The sequence below is a fragment of the Aquarana catesbeiana genome, linkage group LG07 (genome assembly GCF_042186555.1).
Source record: "Aquarana catesbeiana isolate 2022-GZ linkage group LG07, ASM4218655v1, whole genome shotgun sequence".
In the NCBI taxonomy this organism is placed as follows: Eukaryota; Metazoa; Chordata; class Amphibia; order Anura; family Ranidae; genus Aquarana; species Aquarana catesbeiana.
In genome coordinates this window covers 53385448-53408594 of record NC_133330.1, presented here as the reverse complement: position 1 = coordinate 53408594, position 23147 = coordinate 53385448, and the positions used below count along the sequence as shown (strand labels likewise).

Here is a 23147-nt window from a genome sequence, read left to right as displayed (position 1 = left end):
TCCTCCCACTGATAACGGTGAAGGCGCACTATTCCTCCAACTGATACCAATGATGGGGCACTATTCCTCCCACTGATACCAATGATGGGGAACTATTCCTCCCACTGATACCAGTGATGGGGCACTATTCCTCCCACTAGTACCAATGATGGGGCACTATTCCTCCCACTGATACTAGGCACCATTCCTCCTACTGACACCAACAGCGAGGCATAATTCCTGCCACTGACACCAACGAGGGGGGAATTTTCTTTCCACTGATACCAATGATGTGGCACTACTTCTCCTCTTACTGGTCACAGGCGCTATGTAATGTTTTTTACTCCCACTGACCACCAAACCAGAGACATTGTTTACTCCAGGGGTCTTCAAACTGCGGCCCTCCAGGTGTTCAGGAACTACAATTCCCATCATGCCCAGTCATGTCTGTGAATGTCAGAGTTTTACAATGCCTCATGGGATGTGTAGTTCTGCAACAGCTGGAGGGCCGTAGTTTGAGGATCCCTGGTTTACTCCCACTGATGCTGGGACATTTTCTGCTCCCACTGGTCACAATCCAACCACCCTTAAGTCAGAAAGAGCATAAACTAGCCTTTTGTTTAGAAAGTTTGAATACCCCTGGCTTAGACCAACTAACGGGAAATAACCACAGTCATCATGCAGCAGAGAAAACAATGGAATTCATATATGGGAGTTTGGTGGTCTAATGCATCATAAACTGTATATCATTTTCACAGGAAGAGTTGCACTGGGCTTTGCAGGTTGATTGCTCTTTGCTCTGCCTTATTAAACAAGCCAAAATAAGGCCGACCTTCACTCTCATTTTATTGCACACTGAGCATATTTGAAGACAGATGTTTAGGTTTATTTTTCCACCCATTGTACTTGAAGGAAAAGAAAAGGCTGGGCGCATTTAGGCAAAACAGCATTATTTAAGATTTGCCCTTTTGCAGAATAAAAGATCACTGAACCATACATGTTTCTCTTGTCAGTCGAATTAGATAAATATTTGCAATGACTATGATGAAGAGATAATGAAGCTTAAAAAATGACAATACTAGCTGTTTCTGGGACTGTGTTAGAATATACACATAGCTGCAAACCAAACTCTGTTAGGACAAATTTAGTTTCATTAGCGAGCAATGATCTGCTATGAATACTGAGAGTTAGTTTACCTAAAGATTTTGCTGTTTTTAAAGGTAGTCCCTATTTAAATACACAGGAAATGTGTTTCCTTAGAGATTAGAGGCTCACAATTTTATGATACAGACATACTGGGAGTTAGATAGGCCATAGATGATGGGATTTTTTTCCTGCAACCGTAGGTCCGTCAGTGATGATGGTGTAATTTCTCCTGTGGCTGGGGGCACACAGGGAGATGTCTCTGCTGGGAGAACACAATGATTATTCCTAATGGCTATAGCTGCTGGCAGTAATAGCATGCTAAAAATCCGAAATGATGGTTGTACCCAAGTCGATCGATGGATCGACTTGGGTACAATGAGCTTGCCCATAGAGGATTCAAGTCTCGGCAAGTAATTGCTGAACTGGTTGAGATTCAAAACTTCTATGGCCAGCTTTATGGTTACCCACAGTTGGAAGCCCACAACCATGGGTGTGTATGGGGATTCTTTAACCACTTAAAGACCGCCTACCACATATACACTGCGGCAGGGTGGCTCTATTGCGCAAAATCACCTACCTGTACGTGATTTTGTGCAATAGATACTGTGCAATAGACACTGCACACGCCCATTGTACAGAGGGGGAGCCAATCAGCAGGTCCGGTGGACCCGATGTCCGCTGGCCACCTGCGATTGTTCCCCAGAGAGGCAGAACGGCGACCTGCCTATGTAAACATACAGTTAATGTGGTGCCCGCAGAGCCCTATTCTCAACATCTTTGAGTGTGTCTGGGATTACATAAAGAGACAGAAGGATTTGAGGCCGCCAGAGAGCCAGGTGGCTTCCCAAATCATCACTGACTGTGGAAAATTTCATTTGGAAATCAAGGTCCCAGAGTCTGGAGGAAGACTGGAGAGGCACATAATCCAAGTTGCATGAGGTCCAGTGTGAAGTTTCCACAGTCAGTGATGATTTGGGGAGCCATGTCATCTGCTGGTGTTAGTCCACTGTGTTTTATCAAGTCCAAATTCAGCACAACCCTCTACCAGGAAATACTAGAGCACTTAATTCTTCCCTCTGTTGACCAGCTTTGCTGAGATGCTGATTTAACTTTCCAGCAGGACTTGGCACCTTCCCACACTGCTAAAAGTACCAATACCTGGTTTAATGATCATAGCATCACTGTGCTTGATTGGCTAGCAAATTCGCCCGACATAAACCCCATAGAGAATCTGTGAGGTACTGTCAAGAAGAAGATGAGAGGCACCAGACCCAACAATGCAGATGAGCCGAAGGCCGCTATCAAAGCAACCTTCGCTTCCATAACACCTCAGCAGTGCCACAGGCTGATTACCTCCATGCCACGCTGCATTGGTGCAGTAATTCATGCAAAAGGAGCCCCGACCAAGTATTGAGTGCATACTATACTGTACATGGACATACTTTTCACTAAACCAGCATTTCTGTATTAAAAATCCTTTTTTCTATTGGTCTTATGTAATATTCAAATTTTCCAAGATATTTTGGGTTTTCACTAGCTGTAAGCCATAATCATCGAAATTAAAAGAAAGAAATTCTTAAAATATAACACAGCTATATAATATATGAATTTCATTTTTTGGAATTGAATTACTGAAAGTAAATTAACTTTGTATGATGATATTGTAATATATATATATATATACTGTAAGGAGGACAGGCTCAACTGGTAGTATTAGCGGTTAACCTAGCAGAAACAAAACACAGGTTCAGTGAAGGAGGGCCTTGTACAGCAAGCCCATAGCAAAAAAAACAAACAAAACATCTGCTCATATGAGAAGCCACAAATTAAACCTAGATCAGTTCCTGACTAACAGGATGCCCCCTATTGAGTTCCCAAAACAAACAGGCAACACATGTCCTTTTAGTGTTCTGTCAGCAGTCAGGCTTTTCAGCCAGCAGCAATCTCTCAAAGCAGAGAGAGTGAAAGAAAGAGAGCCCCCAAGTATCAGTCAGCTCACATATAAACATGCCAGTGGAAGGTTGAGCCTAGTTAATGAGGACTGGATAACAGTAAAGATCTCCCCCAGCTAAGACCCCATGTCAACAGGTACAACTGACACTCCCCCTATTCAAATCTGCTACTACAGATGAAGTTGCTAAACTCCTTTCTATCGCCCACCTAACCACCTGTCCCCTGGACACTATTCCCTCTCATATGCTACGTCACCCTCTGACTCCATCCTACACTCTCTAACCCGCATCTTCAATCTCTCCCTCACCTCTGGCATCTTCCCCAATGCTCTAAAACATGCACTGGTCACCCCCATACTTAAAAAGCTGTCCTTGGACCCTACCAATCTTAACAACCTACACCCTATCTCCTTGCTCCCTTTTTCCTCTAAACTCCTTGAAACACTGATTTACAACCGAGTGACCACCTCATTAAAAACAACCTTCTTGATCCCCTTCAATCTGGATTTCGCCCTCAACACTCCACAGAAACTGCTCTTTTAAAACTCACAAATGACCTACTAACTGCAAAAACCAACGGACACTATTCTGTACTCCTACTTCTGGATCTTTCAGCTGCTTTTGACATGGTTGATGACCCCCTCCTCCTCAAAAAACTTTACTCCCTCGGTCTCCGTGACTGTGCTCTTCAGTGGCTCTCATCCTACCTATCCCAACGCACCTTCAGTGTCACTTACAATTCTACTTCCTCCACTCCTCTTCCCTTCTCTGTCGGGGTCCCCCAAGGTTCTGTTCTTGGACCTCTTTTATTTTCAATCTACACCTCTTCCCTGGGTCAGCTGATAGCCTCTCACGGCTTTCAATATCATTTCTGCGCTGACGACACACAAATCTATCTCTCCACCCCTCAACTTACTCCATCAGTCTCCTCATGCATCACTAACTTACTAATCGACATATCTGTATGGATGTCACACCACTTCCTCAAACTCAACTTGTCCAAAACCGAGCTATAATATTTCCTCCCCCCACGTGCCTCTTCCCCTGACTTGTCTGTCAAGAGCAATGGCACAACCATCCACCCGTCCCCACATGTCAGGGTGCTAGGTGTTATCCTGGATTCTGAACTCTCCTTTCGGCCTCACATCCAATCACTTTCCAAAGCTTGCCGCCTCAACCTCCGCAACATCTCTAAACTACGTCCCTTTCTAACCAGTGAAACCACAAAGCTCCTGATTCACTCCCTGGTTATCTCTCGCCTCAACTACTGCAACTCCCTCCTCATTGGCTTACCTTTAGATAAACTATCCCCCCTTCAGTCCATCATGAATGCTGCTGCCAGACTCATCCACCTTACAAACCGCTCAGTGTCTGCTACCACTCTCTGCCAATCCCTCCATTGGCTGCCACTCGCCCAACTAATTAAATTCAAAATACTAACAATAAGTTACAAAGCCATCCACAACTCTGCCCCCAGCTACATCACTAACCTAGTCTCAAAATACCAACCTAATCGCCATCTCCGTTCCTCCCAAGACCTCCTGCTCTCTAGCTCCCTCATCACCTCCTCCCATATCCGGCTCCAGGACTTCTTCCGAGCCTCGCCCATCCTCTGGAATTCCCTACCCCAATCTGTCAGACTGTCTCCAAATGTATCCACTTTTAGGCGATCCCTGAAAACTTTTGCTCTTCAGAGAAGCTTATCCTGCCTCCATCTAACAACTGCAATATTTTCTCCATTAGCTCATCCTCCACAGCTATTACCCTTTTGTATAACTTGACCCTCCCTCCTAGATTGTAAGCTCTAACGAGCAGGGCCCTCTGATTCCTCCTGTATTAAATTGTATTGTACTTGTACTGTCTGCCCTAATGTTGTAAAGAGCTGCGTAAACTGGTGGCGCTATATAAATCCTGTATAGTAATAATAATAATGTTGGTCTAAGAATGGAGGTTTTATCCCATCCAAAGCTCTACAAAGCCCCCAGGCTCTGGGATCTAGACCAGAATAAGATGTAAGAAAAAAAAATCACATATACAATTATATCAGTTAGAACATGCATGAATGACAAATCACCAAAGTGTCAGGTTATATGCTATAATTAAATATGTGGAATTTTATTATCTGATAGAGTTCACATCTTTAGACTTTTTTTTTTCAAACATGATTACATTTTACTCAGTTTAAAGAATTGAAAGTAGCAAGAAAAAAAGAGAAATAGGGAACTGAATGTGAATGCAAAGGAACCCTAAAGTTTTACTCCTACTAAGGCTTTAATTGATCTTAATTCAGAACTGAATTGTAGTCAAGAAAGGTGGCATTGGATGGGAAAGACACCACCTGCCATGTTCCCTGTTTGGTCCTAATCCGGATGTGGCCCAGTCCTTTACAAGGCTCACAGAAAATCAGATTCCCACCTAGAGTAGCTGAACAGTGATAAAACTTTAAGACAAAGCAGTGCAGGCCTCTAAAGGAAATGCAGTTCATGGTATCCTCTCCAACTAGGGCAGGGGTGTCCAACCTGCAGCTCAAAACGGCTCAACACAAAATCGTAAACTTACAGACGTTGATTATTTTTAAATTATTTGTAAAAATGCGTTTACACTTAGCGAGCACATGCAGCCAAAGAAATATTTGACAGTGTCTCTTTACTGGACTTTTATACGTTTTATATTTGCAAAGAAAAATATCCCAGTCTTCACAACCACGCCTTATTTGTGAGATTTTGGCAGCATCTATAATTGTGAGAAACTATTTTCAAGGATGAAGCACATGGGCAAAATTAGAAGCAAAATATCTGTTGGGCACCTTGAGAATTCGTTGAGATTTGCTACTACATTCATCCAGATATTGATGCGTTAGTTTATCACATAAAGTGTCAAATACCGCACTAGTATGTTGCCCTCTATTACTTTTATAATAAAAAATATTTTTTAAAAACTAAGTTTTATTACTCAGATAGGTACAATATCTATATTATTGATCGTTAACTTGTGATCTGCCCAAGTTTTTCTGCTCATCAGCTATTCCTATTGTTCATGTATTTTATGTGTGGCCCAAGACAATTCCTCTTCTTTCAATGCAGCACAGGAAGGTCAAAAAAGGGGGATGCTGATGCCTAAACTTTTTTTACCTTAATGCAAGGAATGCATTAACCACTTCAGCCCCAGAAGAATTTGCTCCCTTCCTGACCGGGCCATTTTTTGCGATACGGCACTGCGTCGCTTTAACTGACAATTGCTCAGTCGTGCGATGCTGTACCCAAACAAAATTTACCCCCTTTTTTCCCACAAATAGAGTTTTTTTTTGGTGGTATTTGATCACCTCTGCGTTTTTTTTTTTTTGCGCTATAAACAAAAAAAGACAGACTATTTTGAAAAAAAAGCAATATTTTTTACATTTTGCTATAATAAATATCCCCAAAAAATATATAAAAAAACAAATTTCTTCCTCAGTTTAGGCTGATATGTATTCTTCTACAAATTTTTGGTAAAATAAATAAATAAATAAATAAATAAATCGCAATATATAAGCGTATATTGATTGGTTTGCGCAAAAGTTATAGCGTCTACAAAATAGGGGATAGATTTATGGCATTTTATTATAATTTTTTTTTTTTTTTACGAGAAATGGCAGCGATCTGCAATTTTTATTGGGACTGAGACATTATGGCTTTAAGAGCATTGGGCCGAAGTGACGTTTGACGTCGCTTTCACCCTCCATCTTTCCCTCATTCGGCATCCAGGCTGTGAGGGGAGCAGACGCGATAGTCTCCGCCCAGTGGCTGTGCGTCCATAAGGGCCGCCCCCTCTCTCCTGCCACCCCCTCTAGCATTGCATGAATCTATCCATGGCCGCCACTGCAGGGGCGGATCCAGGGGGGGCAACGGGGCAATTGCACCCCCCGAGAACATACGAGCAGGTGAGCTGAGCCCTGAGCTGGCGGGTGAGCAAGTAATCATGCCGCCGGCCCGAAACGGGCGGCTGGCGTGTGACTGAGGCTGAGCGAGGCCGAGGCAGCAAGCAGGCAGGTGTTGAAGCCACTCCCCTTCTGATAATGTGACTGAAGGGACGTTGCGTCGCGGCCATCTTGGTACTCCCGCACTCGTCCACAGTAAGCCTGGTGTTTGTCGGCAAGCGAACATCTTTATACACCCACCAGAGTCTTGCTTATCACAGTTATTTTTAACAGTAAACTCAACTTATATTTCACTAAATAAGCTGAGTTTACTGTTAAAAATAACTGTGAAAAGCAAGACTCCAGTGGGTGTATAAAGATGTCTGCTTGCCGACTTCTAACTCTAGTCTTACTGCTGACAAGGAAGTGAAGGTGTACCAAGATGGCCGCAATGCAACATGCTTTTGCATGCATATTCTGATTTACATGAGGTAATGAGTTACAATATCTCACTGCCCGCCCTCACTCTGGGACACATCCACTGGCAACTTGGCAAGTGACAATCCGCATGTTGTGGCAGGCGACATTGGCAAGTGACAATCCGCATCTTGTGGCAGGCGACATTGGCAAGTGACAATCCGCATCTTGTGGCAGGCGACATTGGCAAGTGACAATCCGCATCTTGTGGCAGGCGACATTGGCAAGTGACAATCCGCATCTTGTGGCAGGCGACATTGGCAAGTGACAATCCGCATCTTGTGGCAGGCGACATTGGCAAGTGACAATCCGCATCTTGTGGCAGGCGACATTGGCAAGTGACAATCCGCATCTTGTGGCAGGCGACATTGGCAAGTGACAATCCGCATGTTGTGGCAGGCGACATTGGCAAGTGACAATCCGCATCTTGTGGCAGGCGACATTGGCAAGTGACAATCCGCATCTTGTGGCAGGCGACATTGGCAAGTAACAATCCGCATCTTGTGGCAGGCAACATTGGCAAGTGACAATCCGCATGTTGTGGCAGGCGACATTGGCAAGTGACACGCTGCATCTGGTTGCAGGCGACGGTAGCAAGTGACACGCCCAGGGCTCCCAATGATTCTGCATTATGGTGAGTTGAACGATTTCATTTTACATTACAATGTAATAATATAAATAATGCGCCTCAATCATCCTGACACCATAACAACCATGGTGCTGTGATGATTGAAGCGACAACACCAGCCATTGCCCTGACAAATTGCCCACAAAATTTTATGGCAGTGCCCCTCCCGAGACTAGGCTCTGGATCCGCCCCTGCGCCACTGCCACCCCCTATTCAGGCGCCCGGCCCCTTTTCGGGCGCCTGAATTACAGCGATGGGGGGGTGTTTTTGAAGCACCTAATTAGATCCATAGGCTCTAATAGGTATCAAAAAAGGTGACCTGCGAGCGCCATACTCAGCTGTGTTACAAAAGTGAATGAATATTCGCTTTCCTAACACTAAACCGCCTCTCCGCCAATCAGGTGCTCAGATCTGGTACCCGTAGCCTGATTGGCTGAAATGACAGGCGCTGTGATTGGATGCCTATCAGGTGTTCAATCATAGCAGAGGACGGGAAGAGAGGACGGGAGAAAACATTGAGGAGCATCGAGGAGCTATCCTACCAAGACAGGGTAAGTGCAGATGGCGGGCGGGGAGCACACTGGCAGCATTTGATATGGCACAGGGGGAGCATTTGATATGGCACAGTGGGAGCATTTTATAGGGCACAGTGGCTGCTTTTGATGGGCACAGTGGCTGCGTTTGATGGGCACAGTGACAGCAATTGATGGGCACAGTGGCTGCGTTTGATGGCACAGTGGCTGCATTTGATGGCACAGTGGCAGCAATTGATGGGCACAGTGGCTGTGTATGATGGTACAGTGGCTACAATTGATGGTACAGTGAGGCTGCAATTGATGTTTTTTTTTTAGAATCTCAGTTTGCGCCCCCCCCCCCCAAATTTTGAGCACCTGCCGCCAATGTCTCCTCCTCAACATTTAGCAACTCACAACATTTAGCAACTCACATGGTTGATGATTAAAAGAGGCACATCTAAGTATGCAGGCATCCGGGGAGTTGCTAAATGTTGTACCTTTATTAAATGTAACCATATTGCTACACTTAGAGACGCCTCTCTTCTTTTTTATATTCTGTAGCGCCTGCTGCAGTTTGCTTCTAATCCCCCTTGTGGAGGCTTCCATTTGTGGATGGACATTTTACTGTTACACAGCCTATCACATTGCTATAATCTTTTTATATGGACTATAAACTGAAGGATTTATGAATAAATGGTTGTGGAACGAATCATTTGAGTTTCCATTATTTCTTATGGGGAAATTCGCTTTCCTATACAAGTGCTTTGGATTACAAGCATCTTTCTGATACGAATTATGTGTGCTCGCAATCCAAGGTTTTACTGTATCACTTTAATTGAACAAGTTGAAGTTAGAAGCTGATTGGCTAACATGCACAGCTGCACCAGATTTTGCACTCTCCGTTTTTTAGTAAATCACCTCCATTGCGTCCCTGTTGAATCTGCTCTCCTGCTGAGACCTTTCACCCTTCGTTAGGGCTTAGTCAACATAGATGAATTTTGGTGTACAACTAATTTTATCTTGTTGCTCACTCAATATACTAAAATCATAGGATAATTTTGACAGTCAAGCAACTCCATGTTTCCTTCCAGAAACATTACCTTTAACTAATTAAAAGCAGCTTGTGGAATCATTTTATACAGTACTACACATTACTAATCTCTCCAAGACATTGCAAATGGAATTTGCCCCCTACAAACAAATGGAATTTGCCCCCTACAAACAAATGGAATTTGCCCCCTACAAACAAAAGGAATTTGCCCTCTACAAACAAAAGGTATGATATGTAGCATCACCAATTTTGTCTGTTAGTACCCAGATTAATGCTACAATGCAACAATAAATTCAGTGTAGGCATTACCATTTTGAAATATTATTTGCAGTGCCTGAGCAAACATCAAAGCCTATGCAACTCCCCATTGTACAGTCAAAGGTATACATAGAGGATTGCCAAAATCACAAATTTTCAACTACAGTTTGTGCAGTGATAGCAGTATCAACATAAGAAGGTGCTAAAAATCAGGCTGTCCATTCAGTTTGTCTTAATATATAATCCCTCTAATCCCATGAAGCAAGGATCCACAGAGCACCTCCAAGGCTAATGGGAAAGTACCACCTGAAGTGTACTGATTAACCTCACAGCTACATTTTTGAATGAGGGTTACCTTTAACAACGGTCTCTAACCTTAAGATCTCCATAAATAAAATAGCTTTAAACAAATCCTAGCAGAACAGTTATATCATTTGTTAATGTATTATTTCAATCAATATCATTTATAAAGAATTCATGAGATCAGAACTAAAAGGCTATGACAATAATACAGAATTATGGTTTCAGTGACTTATTTATTCCATATAATAAATGTCCAAGAATCTTATACAAAGCACAAGGGTTTACTCTCATTTTGTCACAAAGGATTAAAGAATTAGATTATTTTTAGACAAAGCTTCAAAGCAATCTCTGAAGGAATCCCCACAGTCTAAGGAAATTCAACTCGACATGTTCTAGTTATAAACTATAAGGCAGAAATGAAGAAATTGGACACTAATTAAATATAGCAGATGTATGAAAAACATACAACTACTATTGAATCTTCTTTTGTAATCCTGGTTTTCATAACTATCCAATTGGGCTACCAATCCATAAATTCATTTTCAGGTTTACCTAAGACAAGGAGCAAAAAAGTCGTATTCCTTTGCCACCAATCAGCAATTGTCTTTCATTGCTCTGGTTGTTCCGAGCCATTGAAAGCTGAATGTGATTGGTTGATTTGTATCATTGCACTTTATACTAATTGTAGAACACTGAAAATACAAAGTAATTTGGGTAAATAAATATTGGGTAAATAAATATAATAAATATTAGTTAAATATTACATGCGAGTTACCAATGTAAAAATTCAAGCAGAGTGCAAAAACCCATAGCAGCCAATCAATAGTCAAGTGTCTTGTTGTTCTAATTGGTGAAAGAAGGATTCCAATTGGTTGCTATCGGTGATGGCACTTTTTACATCCTTGTTGCTTTTTCCTCTTTTGTCTAATAAAAAAATCCTCGACTCTATGCAAGCGTTGCACGTCATTTGGATGAATAATGATATAGAAAACTGCAAACACAAATCTTGCATTGTTTAAAACATTCTTCATCAATAGACACCTTTGATTTCATAGCACATATTTGTATTTTTTTACAATATACAATATAAAATGTTATATATTATGATACATACTATATCACTTTACAAAATATGTTTACAATGTATGTAAGAATTATAATGTATATAAAAAAATTATAATATATATAAAAATGATTAAAATAAGTAAAATAAAAACTGTATGTAAGAATTGTAATGTATATAAAAAAATTATAATATATATATAAAAATGATTTAAATAAATACAAAAACTGTATGTAAGAATTATAATGTATATAAAAAATTGTAATATATATAAAAATGATTAAAATAAATACAAAAAAACCTGTATGTAAGAATTATAATGTATATAAAAAAATTATAATTTTATATATATATATATATATATATATATATATATATATATATATATATATATGATTAAAATAAATAAAAAAAACTGTATGTAAGAATTATAAAAAAACTGTATGTAAGAATTATAATGTATATAAAAAAATTATAATATATATAAAAATGATTAAAATAAATAAAAAAAACTGCATGTAAGAATTATAATGTATATAAAAAAATTATAATATATATAAAAATGATTAAAATAAATAAAAAAAACTGTATGTAAGAATTATAATGTATATAAAAAAATTATAATATATATAAAAATGATTAAAATAAATAAAAAAAACTGTAAGAATTATAATGTATATAAAAAAATTATAATATATATATAAAAATGATTAAAATAAATAAAAAAAACTGTATGTAAGAATTATAATGTATATAAAAAATTATAATATATATAAAAATGATTAAAATAAATAAAAAAACTGTATGTAAGAATTATAATGCATATAAAAAAATTATAATATATATATAAAAATGATTAAAATAAATAAAAAAAACTGTATGTAAGAATTATAATGTATATGAAAAAATTATAATATATATAAAAATGATTAAAATAAAAAAAAAAAAACTGTGCGATGCAAAAGAAGCATAATTCTAATATAAAGCATAGTAGTTTAAAAAAAATAAAAGCAAAGACAGTTTTAGTGCTATGATATCACTTACCGGAGCAAATATCACCATACACATTTACAAAGAAATTTATATTCCGACTCTTTCCTCTGGAAATTAAGCAAAGGTTGTTGCATGCTAAAATGAGCAATGTTTCCAAAAGCTCTCTTGCAGAAAGATGCGCTTGCCTGTCCTTTGCATAAAGTACAGTAACTCAAGGGAAGCAGGAGTGTAATTGATGCCGAGAAAGTGAGACGTTAGACCAACCAAGAAAAAAAAATCCCCGCTTTCCTCTTGGCAAGAATTGTCATAACATTAGAGATTACTGTGCAAAGCCCTTTGTAAGGCTGTGAGATCTGCGAGATACTTAAACTTGCTGCAGAAAACCTCTTCTGCCTTTGGAAGCTTAGCTGTACTCCAGGTTCATAGCACAAGCCAAGAACTGAATTCTCTATGTATAGATTCACAAATACATCCAAAAGAGGAGGAGACATTTACTGGGTGGCTTCAGCATCATGCTGGAAAGAAAGAACTTTTCTTCCAATGAGCTAGATTGGATTTTCTAGTTACAGTTTATGAAATGATTAAAAAAACAATTACTTTAAATGATGTTAATGTTGTTAACACTGTTATGCTGAATTACATCTCTCACATAGTAATTGTGAAATATGGGCACTATCTCTGCTACACTGCTCATCACCGCTAGCAGGCATTTTTCTCTGCACAGTCATGTATTTGAATGCCCCTGTAAAGTGCGGTGGGGTTTAATTACTTCCCAGATAGCGAGCACTTGTGCTGCAAATTTGAAAATGACTTGTTAAAGAGGAGTTCCGCTTAAAAAAAAAAAATTAAAAGTCAGCAGCTACAAATACTGCAGCTGCTGACTTTTAATAATTGGACACTTACCTGTCCCAGGGTCCAGCGATGCGGGGGATCGAAGCCCCACTCCTCTCCCCCTCCGCTCGGCGGTGCCGGTATTGTAACTGTGGGCACCCGGCTGTGGCTTCACAGCCGGGCACCCACTGCGCATGTGCGAGCGGCGCTGCGTGCCGTGATTGGCCGCGCAATCATCTGGGACCTGTGATGTGTTCCAGATGATTGACAAGAGGGAGGGGGCAGAGCTGATCTCCCTTCCTGCGCCGAAGGAAGTGATGTCAAGAGCCCAGGCGCTGAAGGAGACTACGAGACTACGAGGGACCCCCTAGCAACAGGCATTTAGAGGTGAGTAAAAAAAAAATTTTCTCCAAATGTTTTTTTTTACTTTTTTTTATGCACATTAATTACATTTTTTTGGGGGGTGGAACTCCACTTTAAAGGGGTTGTAAAGTTTTGTGTTTTTTCACCTTTTTCGCATTAAGGTGAAAAAAACACCTGTCAGTGACCGGCCCCCAGCCCCCCCCCCCCGGTTTTACTTACCTGAACTCTCAAACTTGTCCCACGGGGATGCGCTGTCTCTCTGCCCGGGGGTTCTCGGCTGTTGATTGGATAGATTGATAGCAGCGCAGCCATTGGCTCCTGCTGCTGTCAATGAAATCCTATTATGCGGCCGCCGGGGGGGCGGGGCCGAGTCCTGCATTCGGCGTCTATGGACGCCGAATGCTGGACTCGGGAGCGCTCCTGAAAGTTAACCCCCCAGGAGAGCACTTCTCTCAGGGTGTTATCTGATGCGGGGAGGAGACGAGAGAGCCGCCAAGGGACCCCAGAAGAGCAGATTCGGGCCACTCTGAGCAAAACTTTAAGCTATTGCTAGACTTGCCAGGATTCACAAGTTTGTTGCACAATTGCAGCAAGTCCGCATTTAGGGTTGCCACCTGTCCAGGATTCACCTGGGCAGTTCAGGTTTGGAATCATGCGTCCGGGTTTCAGACTGGCTGAAACCCAGACACATTATGCAGTCTGCACTATGGCTTCCCAGCAGGGTTCCTGGCTGCAATTGTCTAAGCTGAGAGTGTCTGTTATACTCTCTTTCATGCTGCCCAAAGCTAGCACTAACAATCCCCCCCTCCACACACACACAGACGGGAGAGGAGAGAGGGCTCGATCTGCACCTTTTTCTCCTGCCCCCTACCCCTCTGTGTCTGCCCACACTCCCATCCCCAGGGCTGTGCCTCAGAAAAGGAAAGTGGGGCCAGAAATTTGAAGTCCAGCAGCCTCAGATACATCTGGATGAGAGGCGCTGACTGCCAAGGGGTGAGTGAGCTCACCATCCATCCCTGTCTGTGACTGAAGTCTCCCCCCTTCTATCTCCTGCCTCTGAGTGAGTACACTAAGGTAAATCTGAGTTCTCAGAGCACCCCTTACATCAGAGTTCCCCTTTACACCAGAGGTCAGAGTGTTCCCTCTTACATCAGAGTTCTTTCCGCACATCAGAGTTCTCTGTGTTTCCCCTTAAATCAGGGTTCCCAGAGCATCCCTTATGTTAGCATCCCCCAGAGTTCTCCCTTACATCAGAGTCTGCAGAGTTCCCCCTTACAGTGAAAGGGAACTCTGCTAGTTCAGATGTAAAAGGGGAACTCTGTGGACTCTGATGTAAAGAGGACTCTTGTTACTAACTTCATATGATTATAAATGTTATTTATTAGCAAAATATATGTATAAAACAAAATTGCTGTGCGCCGCTAAAGTGTTCGGGTTTGACTTGAAGAAAAGGTGGCAACCCTGTCCGCATTGCATGACTCCAGATCAACTTTCTTTCCAAACATTCTGCAAGTTCTCATTCAGTTATGTTGTGTAATAGTCATCCCACCACAGGGGGCACTGTGGCTGAACTTTCATGCTGTAGACTTGCAGAGCTCATGCTGTAGACTCACCACTGCAACTTTGCTCTTACTAGATACTTGCCACGCAAATTTAGAACTTGTTTTTCAAGTGCTCTGCGAGTGTACAGCTTGCCAATGAAAATGTGCAGCAAGTTAACAGACTTACAATTCAACACAGTAATCCTTGCTATCTAGGTTGACTCCTGGATAATTTACCGCCCTTCATGACCAGGCCATTTTTTTGCAATACGGCACTGCATTATTTGAACTGACATTGCGCGATCATGCAACACTGTACCCAAATAAAATGCATGTCCTTTTTTTCCCCACAAATAAAGTTTTCTTTTGGTGGTATTGTATCACCTCTGCGGTTTTTATTTTTTGTGCTGATTAAAAAAGATCAACAATTTTGAAAAAAAAACAATGTTTTTTACTTTCTGCTATAAAACACATCCAATAAAAAAAACATTAAAAAAAATCTAATTTCTTCATAAATCTTGGCCTAAATGTATTCTGCTACATATTTTTGGTAACAATAAAAATCCCAATAAGCGTATATTGATTGGTTTGTGCAAAAGTTACAGCAAACCAATCAATATACCAATATACCATTTTTTTTTTTTTACTAGTAATGGTGGTGAATGTGATCAGCGACTTGTAGCGGGACTGTAGATATTGCTGCGGACATTCTGACACTAACTGACACTTTTTGGGGACCAGTGACACTAATACGGTGATCAGTGCCAAAAAATATGCACTGTCACTGTACAAATTACACTGGCTGGGAAGGGGTTAACACCAGGGGCAATCAAAGTGTTAACTGTGTGTCTAATCAGTGTTTTACTATACTATGTGAGGTGTTTTTACTACGGGAAGAGATGGAATTTATTCCTTGCTTTGCAGGGAAACAAGCTCCATCTCTTTCCTCCTGTCTGTGTGTAATCACAGTGGGAGTGAGCAGCTGGCAGGCGCCCCCTACCCAGAAGTGCGGCATCACACATGATCCAGTGCACAGCTGCCGCCCTGTAAAAGGCTGGGTAGAGTGGCCCTATTGGGATAGTGTATGGATGATGGGTGGACCAGCAAACCATGGGCTAGATGTGACAAAATATTTGTGCCAGGGTAGTCAATGAACTAGCAAAACCAGCTGAAAAAAGATGGTGGCAAAAAGATAGAAGCATAGATGGGGAAGAAGCCAATAGTCATTGCCATGGAAAACTAGAGGTGAGCGTCAAAAATCAAGTGATGCCCTGCTCAGTAGTAGACCCCAGCTCTGCTTACCCCTCTCTCAGTAGCAACCCCCAGCTCTACTGATCCCCCGCTTAATAGTAACCCCCAGCTCTGCCGATTCCCTGCTCAGTAATAACCACCAGCTATGCTGATCCCTCGCTCAGTAGTAGTTCCCAGCTCTGCTGATCCCCCCTCAGTAACTTTCAGCTCTGCTGATCCCCCGCTCAGTAGTAACCCTCCAGCTCTGCTGATCCCCCGCTCAGTAGTAACCCCCCAGCTCTGCTGATCCCCCTCTCAGTAAATCCCAGCTCTGCTGATCCACCACTCACTAGTAACCCCCAGCTTTGCTGATCCTCTGGTTTTCTGATCCTTCTCTCTCTCTGGTCCCTGCTCACCTCCTGCTATATTGCTCCCATGTCACCACGTGTGACATCTGCTACTTTCTCCTGCTACAGTCCCACAGCTCTGCTGTTCCTCTGCCACTCAGTCCTCACTTTCCAGTCCCGTTCACCTTCCACTATAGCATCAGGGGCGGATCCAGGGGGGGGGCAACGGGGCAATTGCACCCCCCGAGAACATACGAGCAGGTGAGCTGAGCCCTGAGCTGGCGGGTGAGCAAGTAATCATGCCGCCGGCCCGAAACGGGCGGCTGGCGTGTGACTGAGGCTGAGCGAGGCCGAGGCAGCAAGCAGGCAGGTGTTGAAGCCACTCCCCTTCTGATAATGTGACTGAAGGGACGTTGCGTCGCAGCCATCTTGGTACTCCCGCACTTGTCCACAGTAAGCCTGGTGTTTGTCGGCAAGCGGACATCTTTATACACCCACCAAAATCTTGCTTATCACAGTTATTTTTAACAGTAAACTCAACTTATATTTCACTAAATAAGCTGAGTTTACTGTTAAATATAACTGTGAAAAGCAAGACTCCAGTGGGTGTATAAAGATGTCTGCTTGCCGACTTCTAACTCTAGTCTTACTGCTGACAAGGAAGTGAAGGTGTACCAAGATGGCTGCAATGCAACATGCTTTTGCATGCATATTCTGATTTACATGAGGTAATGAGTTACAATATCTCACTGCCCGCCCTCACTCTGGGACACATCCACTGGCAACTTGGCAAGTGACAATCCGCATGTTGTGGCAGGCGACATTGGCAAGTGACAATCCGCATCTTGTGGCAGGCGACATTGGCAAGTGACAATCCGCATATTGTGGCAGGCGACATTGGCAAGTGACAATCCGCATCTTGTGGCAGGCGACATTGGCAAGTGACAATCCGCATCTTGTGGCAGGCGACATTGGCAAGTGACAATCCGCGTGTTGTGGCAGGCGACATTGGCAAGTGACAATCCGCATGTTGTGGCAGGCGACATTGGCAAGTGACAATCCGCATCTTGTGGCAGGCGACATTGGCAAGTGACAATCCGCATGTTGTGGCAGGCGACATTGGCAAGTGACAATCCGCATGTTGTGGCAGGCGACATTGGCAAGTGACAATCCGCATCTTGTGGCAGGCGACATTGGCAAGTGACACACTGCATCTGGTTGCAGGCGACGGTAGCAAGTGACACGCCCAGGGCTCCCAATGCTTCTGCATTATGGTGAGTTGAACGATTTCATTTTACATTACAATGTAATAATATAAATAATGCGCCTCAATCATCCTGACACCATAACAACCATGGTGCTGTGATGATTGAAGCGACAACACCAGCCATTGCCCCGACAAATTGCCCGCAAAATTTTATGGCAGTGCCCCTCCCGAGAATAGGCTCTGGATCCGCCCCTGTATAGCATTGCCATGTTTCACACCATGTGTGCCATCTGCTAGTTGCTCCTCTCCAGTCTGGACCCTGCTCACCTTCTTGCTGCTCCATGATGCACACCAGATGTGAGGTCTGCACCAGACACTCCCAGAATATATACACGTCAACCAAAAGTGACTGCTGATGATGTCTTTTCCAGTTCGTTTGTTGGTTTCCCAGTGCATCCTGGGATATCTCATACCTGTAATTCCTCCTAAACAAAGTGAAGCTAACTCTGAAAAAAAGTCTCAAAAGTTGCAGGTGCTGTTGGTGAACTTTGTTAGACTTCTATGGAAGCTTTGGAGATGCTTTGAAGCACCAAGGAGGGGACATGGAGTGTAATTTTCGAAGCAAAGCAAGGCAAAGCAAATGAAAAATGTGTGAATAGGACACATTTTGAAGAAAGTGTAAATGAGTCCTAACAATGCTTGGTGGCATTCACCATCATCAGTTTGAGTGCATGCTCTTCTTCATACTATTCTCTTTTGCAGTGACCATATCCAGCTCAACTTGTCTCTTCAAGAGCAGAGGTCTACAAACTTTTTAAACAAAGGGCCAGTTTACTGTCCTTCAGGCTTTTTTTTTTGGGGGGGGGGGGGCGTCAGAGAGAGATCTCAGCCCCTCCTGCAGAAGCCATGTCTCGGAGCTGAAAAGTGGTGGCGTGTCACGTGACCAGCCTGGAGGCAGCTCTAAATAGGTATTCACAAGCATTGCTTTTAGAAAACACATATACAGTGTGCTATGCCTGAGTATCATAGAGGGGCTGGCATAGACTTATACTTGTGCCTTAACAGACACTTTAAAGGAACTTAAAAACCAACAGATTTACTAGCTAGACCACCAGGTGAAAGGGGAAAAAGTCTTAAAAGAAAACTAATTCAGCTACCACATCTAAGAACTGATAAGCTGCAATATATAACATTTTGGCTTCTATGTTTAGATATACTTTAACAACAAGATTTTGATAGATCAGGACTTGAACCTGATCACTATGATCAGAATAGATGTAAACCGTGGGTGTAATAAATTCTCTCTCCAGCACACAGTAAACGGCACGCAGTGATTCCCTATTATTGCGTGATGCCAGATTTCTCTTACACTTTGCTAATATGTGTAATTTAGGATCTGCATGATTGAGTTTACTGGATATTTCCCAAGCTAGACCTTATGTACATCTGGGATCTGAGACTTCAGAGGTGCCAATCAAAGCCTTTGAACCCATTCATATTTTGCATGCTGAACTGACAAGTCTTGTAAGCTTTGAAAAGAATGTTCTGTGCAGTTAAAGGGGCGGTGATATCGACAAGCTGTACCTTTTATTCATTTGCTTGAAATAGATGTAATTCTTCAGTAAACAACATTTAGTTTGTTAAAACACTGCCAGGACAGTTCAATGAAGCAGTTGCAACACTTTTCTGGTGGTATGGCCTTATTACAAAGTCCCACGCCAAATTCATAATACCCTTTCGACAGTTCCGTTCCGTTCTGTCACGTTCAACAAATTTAGGTTGTTCTTAAGTGTGACAGTTTAACATTTGTGTCTCTATAGTTGGGACAAATTGAAAAAAAAAAGTGCTGCCATATTATTAATAAGGTAAAATGTGCTAAATAAGACATATTTAATTTAAGAGTAAACAGGATTTGGGCAAAATGGTGGCTAATCTCTAACTTTTATTAACAACTGATAACAGCGATTACTTAAAGAGGAAGGAAACCCTCTGAAAAAAAAAAAATATACCCTGCAAGACAAAGGCATAATGAGCTAGTATGCATAGCATACTAGCTCATTATGAATTACTTACCTGAGATCGAAGCCCCCGCAGCGGTCCTCGTTCCCCTCCTCCGTCACCACCATGTCTCCCTTAGTGACTTCCGTGTTCGCGGACTCCAGCTGGTACAGTCTTTTTTGCAAATATCTCCTAAACCGTGTAGGTTAAGGAGATATTGCAATCACCTACAGGTAAGCCTTAATCTAGGCTTACCTGTAGGTGAAAGTTGTCCCTGAGGGTTTAAAACCACTTTAAAGCAGGACTAAACCTCCAGAAATACTTACCTCCACCTTACAGCGATGCAGCTGTTACATCCCTCGCTGACCGCTGTCCAGTGTTGCCAAACTACCAGATTGAAATTTACTGGCACGACAACCAAAATTTACTGCAAAGCCAAGTTTTTACCGGCATTTTCAAAAGTTGCAAAATTACAGTTTTAAGTGCAAATGTCAGTATTTAGGCTACAAACAAGTACAATATGCAATTAGCAATGTAAATTTAAAGTACAGCCGTGGCCAAAGGTTTTGAGAATTACACAAATATTAATTTTCACAAAGTCTGCTGCTTCAGTGTTTTTAGATCTTTTTTGTTAGATGTTACTATGGTACATTGAGGTATAATTACAAGCATTTCATAAGTGTCAAAGGCTTTTATTGACAATTACATTCAATTTATGCAAAGAGTCAATATTTGCAGTGTTAAACCTTCTTCTTCCTTCTTCCTCTGCAAGTCGCCCTGACTTGCTGTCAATCAACGTCAAGGCCACATCCTGACTGATGGCAGCCCATTCTTGCATAATCAATGTTTGGAGTTTGTCAGAATTTGTGGGGGGGGTTTTGTTCACCCATCTCGAGGATCGACCACAAGTTCTCAATGGGATTAAAGTCTGGGGAGTTTCCTGGGCATGGACCCAAAATTTTGATGTTTTGTTCCCCAAGCCACTTTCCCTTGGCAAGGTGCTCCATCGTGCTGGAAAAGGCATTGTTTGTCACCAAACTGTTTTTGGATGGTTGAGAGAAGTTGCTCTCAGAGGATGTTTTGTACCATTCTTTATTCATGGCAAAATTGTGAGTGAGCCCACTCCCTTGGCTGAGAAGCGACCCTACACATGAATGGTCTCAGGATGCTTTACTATTGGCATGACACATGACTGATGGTAACGCTCACCATTTCCTCTCCGGATAAGGTTTTTTCTGGATGCCCCAAACATTTGGAAAGGGGATTCATCAGAGAAAATGACTTTACCCCAGCCCTCAGCAGTCCAATCCCTGTACCTTTTGCAGAACATCGGTCTGTTCCTGATGTTTTTCCTGGAGAGAAGTGGCTTCTTTGATGCCCTTCTTGATACCAGGCCATCCTCCAAGTGTCTTCGCCTCACTGTGCGTGCAGATATACTTACACTTGACTGCTGCCATTCCTGAGCAAGCTCTGCACTGGTGGTGCCCCGATCCCTGTCTACACACATGAAATTGTGTGCACAGCAGCACAGATGATAATGACACTTCATTGACACAACACGTTCCCTCCTGAGTCACAGTGACAGTCTCTCTCCATGCCAGGTGGTCCCTTTAGTCTACTCCAGTCCAAACAGCGCTGACAGTCCCACTCCCTGGTTGCCTTGCTCCCGTCCCAGAGAACCGTACATGAGGCTCTGGCCTCTTGGCTCGGCTCCCTTACATCATTACATCACACAACACGTTCAGGCACCGCCTCCGCCAGACCTGCCCCTGGCAGGCGCTGCCCGAACATACTACAGCAGGCACTTGGACGGTCTTGACCGGCTGCATGCGCAGCTCTGAGCCGAGCTTCACAGCCATATTTCTTTACTGGCAATCTTTTGCTGTCACTGGCATTTACTGGCAGGAGACAAGTGCCAGTTTTTTTACTGGCTGACCGTAAATATACTGAAGATTGGCAACACTGCCATTGTCATCTTCTTCTCAGCTATTTCCAGGTCCTGGCATTTTGGCCTCTTGATTGGCTGGTGGGGGAAAGACGTCATCCCTTGCACACCTGTGGGAGTCAGTTATTCCAGCACAGTCGGAGGGAGCTGGGAATGTACACTGAGCTGTGCATGAGCAGAAGGCAGGTAGGTGTCTGTTATTGCAGAAGAGACATAGCAAGCACTGCCTGCTCACAGTTTTTTTCTACATAAATTTAGTTCGTTGAACTCCAAGTCTGATTTTAATTGCATAGTTAAATTGGTCCAGCTTGGATCAATGTTAGTATGACCATAGCGCCCAACTGTCCCTGATTTCGAGGGACTGTCCCTGATTTGGAGCAATGTCCCTCTGTCCCTCATTCCTCCTCATTTGTCCCTCATTTTGGTCTAATCTATATAGCTGTATATAAAATGCACTTTTTGTCTATCAAAAAGTGTTTTCCAGCGCTAAACCTTTCATCTGATTTCTAAATTGCTGCATTTGTAAATTCCAAAAGCCAATATAAAGGAATAGTAGTGGTAAAAAAAAGCACTTGTGAGTTTAACCAACCATGTTTTTTTGTACAATTCTCCTTTAAGGGGGCGTGGCCAGGGTGTGTCCTATGCCTGCATACTTTTGCGGATAGATGTTCCTCATTCCCATCTCAAAATGTTGGGAGGTATGTGCACATCTCATATCTGAGGTACCGCTGTGGAAGCTGTAAATCACTGTAGGGAAAACCCCTCACCTCCTGAAGACTCCTGGAATGTATCATGTTTACATCATTTGCTTAGTCCTGGAAACCAGGAAGTAACTGTAGAAATGTACCAAAAAAAAGTTTAAAACAAGTAAATATGATATTTTTTCCTATCTATTTACTAATGCTAGCAGCATAAGGATTAAAATAGTCAATGTTGCAGAGAGTGAAGCTTGCTTTAATCCGGTGAAAAATCCAGGAGATAAACATTGCAATCCGACTAAACCAGAGATTGTGGGTTTGTGTCCCATCTGGGGTGCCAAATGAAATAAATATGGAGTGATTTTGGATTTCCCCTATTTATTATAAATGTGTATTCTCTTGTCTAGTCCTATAGTTAGCTAGTCTATCAAAGCTTCTGATAAGGTTAACCTCCCTGACGGTATTCCCGAGTGTGGCTCGGGGTGGATTTTCAGCACCAAAAGCGGTAACCCCGAGCCACACTCGGGATCGCATCACAGGATCCAGGTACAGCAAACTCACCTTGTCCCCAGGATCCTGCGATGTCTCCCCGCTCTGTGTGCGAGCCGTCCTCCGCTCAATCTATCACAGAGCCGAGCTCCGTTTCCTGTGAGCGTTGCAACGCACAGGGACGGAGAATGGTGTCAAATTCAAAAAGTAAAAAACACACAATACATGTACAGTACAC

The 23147-nt window shown here is 42.5% G+C and overlaps 1 protein-coding gene across 2 annotated transcripts in view; it reads right to left on the bottom strand.

Annotated features, from left to right (window-relative positions):
* The window catches only part of SYNPR (synaptoporin), a 324786-nt gene that overhangs the window by 114121 nt on the left and 187518 nt on the right, over positions 1 to 23147 (bottom strand). Inside the window, exon 1 of one of the 2 annotated variants that reach the window (XM_073592171.1) lies at positions 12312 to 12966. The exons of the other annotated variant lie outside the window; for it this stretch is intronic. Within the exon in view, the coding sequence (XP_073448272.1) occupies positions 12312 to 12335 (24 nt within the window). The 5' untranslated portion in view covers positions 12336 to 12966. Of the gene's footprint in view, positions 1 to 12311; positions 12967 to 23147 lie in introns of those variants that run through there. 2 annotated transcript variants of the gene reach the window in all.